This window comes from Adiantum capillus-veneris, chromosome 9, assembly GCF_014529385.1.
Source record: "Adiantum capillus-veneris isolate H3 chromosome 9, ASM1452938v2, whole genome shotgun sequence".
NCBI lineage: Eukaryota > Viridiplantae > Streptophyta > Polypodiopsida > Polypodiales > Pteridaceae > Adiantum > Adiantum capillus-veneris.
In genome coordinates, this window is record NC_140939.1 from 2,198,276 (window position 1) to 2,202,855 (window position 4,580).

General features: G+C 46.0%; 1 protein-coding gene across 1 annotated transcript; it reads right to left on the reverse strand.

Annotated features, from left to right (window-relative positions):
• Window positions 1–562: 562 nt before the first annotated feature.
• LOC147450035 (uncharacterized) lies at window positions 563–2,988 on the reverse strand. Its single transcript, XM_086520976.1, has 4 exons — window positions 2,795–2,988; window positions 2,494–2,685; window positions 847–889; window positions 563–676 (listed from the first exon to the last, which is right to left on the reverse strand). The coding sequence occupies exons 1-4, from the start codon at window positions 2,986–2,988 to the stop codon at window positions 563–565; spliced, it is 543 nt and encodes a 180-aa protein (XP_086377102.1).
• Between the last annotated feature and the right edge of the window lie 1,592 nt (window positions 2,989–4,580).

The following is a 4,580-nucleotide window of genomic DNA, read 5'->3' on the forward strand; positions in this document are numbered from 1 at the left end:
CAGTTATTGTGTCCATAAGAGCATCTTGTGTAGAGCTACTTGCCTTCGAGATGCACGCATAGGTGATTGCATCTGAAGAGAGGTGCAACTGGAAAGAGGTCCTCGTGTCGCATCAGCTGAAAACAGCCTAGAGCTTTCTGGCATGTTCTCGTTTGCGCACATAGCTGTTTCTGAATAGCTTGTGACTGACGAGCACTCTCATCATAAATTCTCTCACCCATGTCAACATATTACGAAGTCTTTCAAGATGCTAGCATAGGTGCTTGCTTCCATAGATGATTGCATTGGAGAAAGGCCTTCTGCTTGCATATGCTTAGAATAGCCTTGACGAGCTTCCTTGCCGACATTCTGCATCGATTCGAAGCGATTACCGATCTTGTGGTTTTTCTGTGAAGGTAGCAAGAAAGAAGAAAGGAAGTCGATCCCGTTTTTGCACTGAAAGGCTGTAATTCTGACGATTTCTCAGTTTGCGATGAGAAAGACGCCAGAGGGTCGAAATTGTAGTGTAGAGCATGAATAGCTCAATAGTTGCACGTCTTGACAAGGCGACTAATGAAGGTCATTAAAAAAGCGAGCAAGCACTTGCTGTTGGATGGTCGATGCCATTCCAGATAGGAAGCTCCTCAGCCACATTTTGTGCTTTCTCAAGCGTACCACATTTGACATACATATCGACCTAGACAATACTGCCAAGCACGACATCTTTCTTTAATAGCCTCCGACTCACAATATACTTCTGAGTTTTTGTGCCCATATGAGAATCCTGTGTAGAGCCACATGCCTTCAAGGTACGTGCAAAAGGTAATTGCATATGGAGAGAGACCCTCGCTTTGCATACTTATTGACCAAGACAGTGCCAAGCACGACATCTTTTCTCAATAGCCTTTGACTAACAATACAATTGTGAATTTTTGTGCCCATATCAGCATCTTGCTTAGAGCTACATGCCTTCAAGATGCATGCATAGGTGATTACATCTGTAGAGAGGCACTCACTTTGCATCTGCTGAAAAAAAACTAGAGCTTTCTGTCTCTGCCCACGTGGGACAAATCTTGCAATTAGTGCATTCCAAGAGTGCACACTCCCGACAGGAATCTCCTCGAGCACTTGCGTAGAGCCACATGCCTTTAAGATGTAAGCGTAGCATTCAAGATGAAAGTATAGGTGACTGAATTTTGAGAGATACACTTGCTTTTGCGTCCGCTGAAAACAGCCTAGAGATTTATAGCACTGCTCTTGTTGCACGCATCCCACAATTAGTGCATTCCAAGAGGTGACATTCCGGATAGGAAGCTCCTCAAGCACGTTTTGTGCTTTCTCAAGCGCACCACATTAAGCATACGTAACGACCAAGACAGTGCCAAGCACGACATCTTCCTGTGCCCTTGTCGAGCATATCCTACAATCAATGTGTTCCGAAAGACGACATCCCGCACCACATGTGGCATACATATCGACCAAGGCATTACCAAGCATGGCAATTGTTGGCAGTGACCCCTGACTAACAATATCATAGTGATCTTTTAGGCCAATATCAGCATCTTGATGCACGCTTATGTGATTGCATTTGGACAGACGCCCTCACTTTGCATCCCCGTTGAAAGCAGCCAAGAGCTTTCTAGCCCTGCTCCTGTTGCGTGTATCCTGCACTGAATGCATTCCAAGAGACAACATTCCGGATAGAAAGCTTCTCAGACACATTTTTTGTGCTTTCTCAAACACACCACATTTAGCATACATATCGACCAAGGTATTGCCAAGCACGAAATCTTTCTAGCCCTGCTCTTGTTGTGCGTAGAGCCACATGCCTTCAAGATGCATGCGCAGGTGATTGCATCTGCTGAGAACAATCTAGAGCATCCTGAAATCACTACATTCCAAGAGTCCACACTCCGGAATCTAGCGCTACTATTGTTGTGCACATCCCCAATCAGTGCATTCCGAGAAGCGACATTCCAGACAAGAAGCTCCTCAAGCACTTTTTGTGGTTTTTGTGCACCACATTTGGCATACATATCAACCAAGACAATGCCAAGCACGACATCTTTCTCAAGCACACGAAATTTGACATACATATCAACCAAGATAGTGCCAAGCATGACAACTTTTTCCAGCAGACTCTGACAAACAACATAATTGTTTTTTGTGTCCATATCAGCATAACATCTTTTTGTGTCCATATCAGCATCTTGTGCCACATGCCTTCAAGATGCATGCATAGGTGATTTCATAGGCTCTCCCATGAATACACCCCATTTGGCACATGTCGTGCAACAATAAGTGCATACCAAGAGACCGCATCCCATCCCAATCCTGGAGGCAGTTGGAGTACGTAGGTGATTGCATCTGGAGAGAGGTTGTCGCTTGGCATCTGTTGAAAACAGACTACGACCTTGCTACACGATGCACGCTAGTTGATTGCAGTTGGAGTACGTAGGTGATTGCATCTGGAGAGAGGCCCTCGCTTGGCATCTATTGAAAACAGACTACGACCTTGCTACACGATGCACGCCAGTTGACTTCCTTCTGGGCAGAAATTCTGCTAATGTGTCAACAATTAGAACCCCCAGAACATTTCTCAGCTCCAGACCAGCTAGAGGTTCATTCTCCAAAGGCTTCTCACGATGTCCCAAGTCAAAATGCCAGCAATCACTTACTGCACAACCAAGTAATTTCTTCGACAACCTGGAGGCACCGTCAAACCTCCGACCATTGCCATAATTCTCTACGCAAAGCTGCTAAATCCATGATCAAGATTTCACCGTAATAGTCACAGTTGAAAACAGACTACGACCTTGCTACACGATGCACGCCAGTTGACATCGTTCTTGGTAGAAAGTCTGCTAATGTGTCAACAATTAGAACACCCAGAACACTGCTCAGCTCCAGACCAGCTAGAGGTTCATTCTTCAAAGGCTTCTCACGATGTCCCAGGTCAAAATGCCAGCAATCACTTACTGCACAACCAGACAATTTCTTCGACAACATGGAGGCACCGTCAAACCTCCAACCATTGCCACAACTCTGTATGCAAAGCTCCATCTATGTCTCATACAACGGGGAACCCACAATCCTCCAGCTATGATCAATACACGAGGGCTTTGCGAGCCCGAGAGCAACACTATGGCCGGGTCTATAGTGGTCGGCATCACTAGAGGAGCCAGCTCGGCTCAATCCAAAAAAGGAATACAATCGGATTCGACGCCCCAGGCTCACCTGAATGGCATACAACAAAATGGGCTCGGGTCTCTGTCGAGAGACCAGCCGAAAGCCTCTGAACCGGCTCGATACTCTGGCTCAGCAGAGACCAGGTGGAGATGCAAAAATGCCACACAAGGCCTCGACGCTCTGGCTCAGTGGAGACCAGGCGGAGAGCAAAAGATCCACAACCCCCTGCGGGTGAATTCCAGTCCACAGCCCACTGCGGGCAGCGACAAGTAACCAAACATAAGATAGGGGCCTTGCACCCGAAGACCTGCCAACTGTCCGAACTGTCTTGCACGCCACAAGCAACCACACGGGATCTGCTCCCGGTTCCAACTTGCGGCTCCAACTGGCCCCTTCCAGGGTGCTGACTGTCACCTACGTGCAGCCCTCACAGAAGGGCCTGCTTGCTGCCTGCGTTCGCCACCTGCTATGCTATGCTTTTCGCAGGAGGTCGTGACCCGTTTTTTTAGCACTATAAAGCGCTGTAGTAGCTTGGATGCGCTGTTTTTACAGTAGTGCTGCAGCCACGTGGGCTGCTGAGGGGCCAAGGAGCGGAACATTGACACTTCGCTAACGAAGTAAAGACTTACAAACATATACTTACTCTTCTGGGCTAATGTATGTGCCTGCAAAGTTTGCCACTCTAGATGGTGTCATTTTGGTGGTCTTCTCGTGCCAACCTGAAAATGATATACATTTTTGAAAAAAGTTGTTGCCATTCTTTGGATTTGCAATTGTTGCTATCTCAAGCCCTTTGCGTGTGAAATACTACTCTGTTTGAGATAGCGCCAAAATGATACTTTCTTCGTATGCGTCAGGTGCCAAGTTGTAGTTGAAGCTTCCTTTTGATGGCAGACCTTCAATTTTGCTATTGTACATAGCATCAAACTCTTCCTATCATTTGCAAAGGACACAATCAAAACATATATAATAAAAATTCATAATCAAATCACATGCTCAATTAACATTTCTTTCAATGCATACCTTCCAAATGAGTTGAGCAAGGACGGCCATTGGCAACTTTAGGCACTTTGATTTATTTGGACTATGAAGTTCAAAGCCCGCTCTACTGCCAATCGCGCTCTTTCTGGAAATGTCTGAAGGAGTAAAGTTGGGTTTGCTAGCCCTAGCTTTCTCATCATGAATATATCATGCGCAGTGGTGTGAGGGACTGAAATCCTCGTAGCCCTGTAGAACACTTGGGTATAATACACATTGTCATAAACAATAAGATGCATTTACATTCGCAAGAACCAATTGAGTTTACCTGTTTATCATTCCCAAAACCAATAGAAACTCCATTGTCTCATGGGTTTGAAAATCTACAAGCACGCACTCCACGTGTTGTGCCTCCTCAATGGGGATGTTGTTCT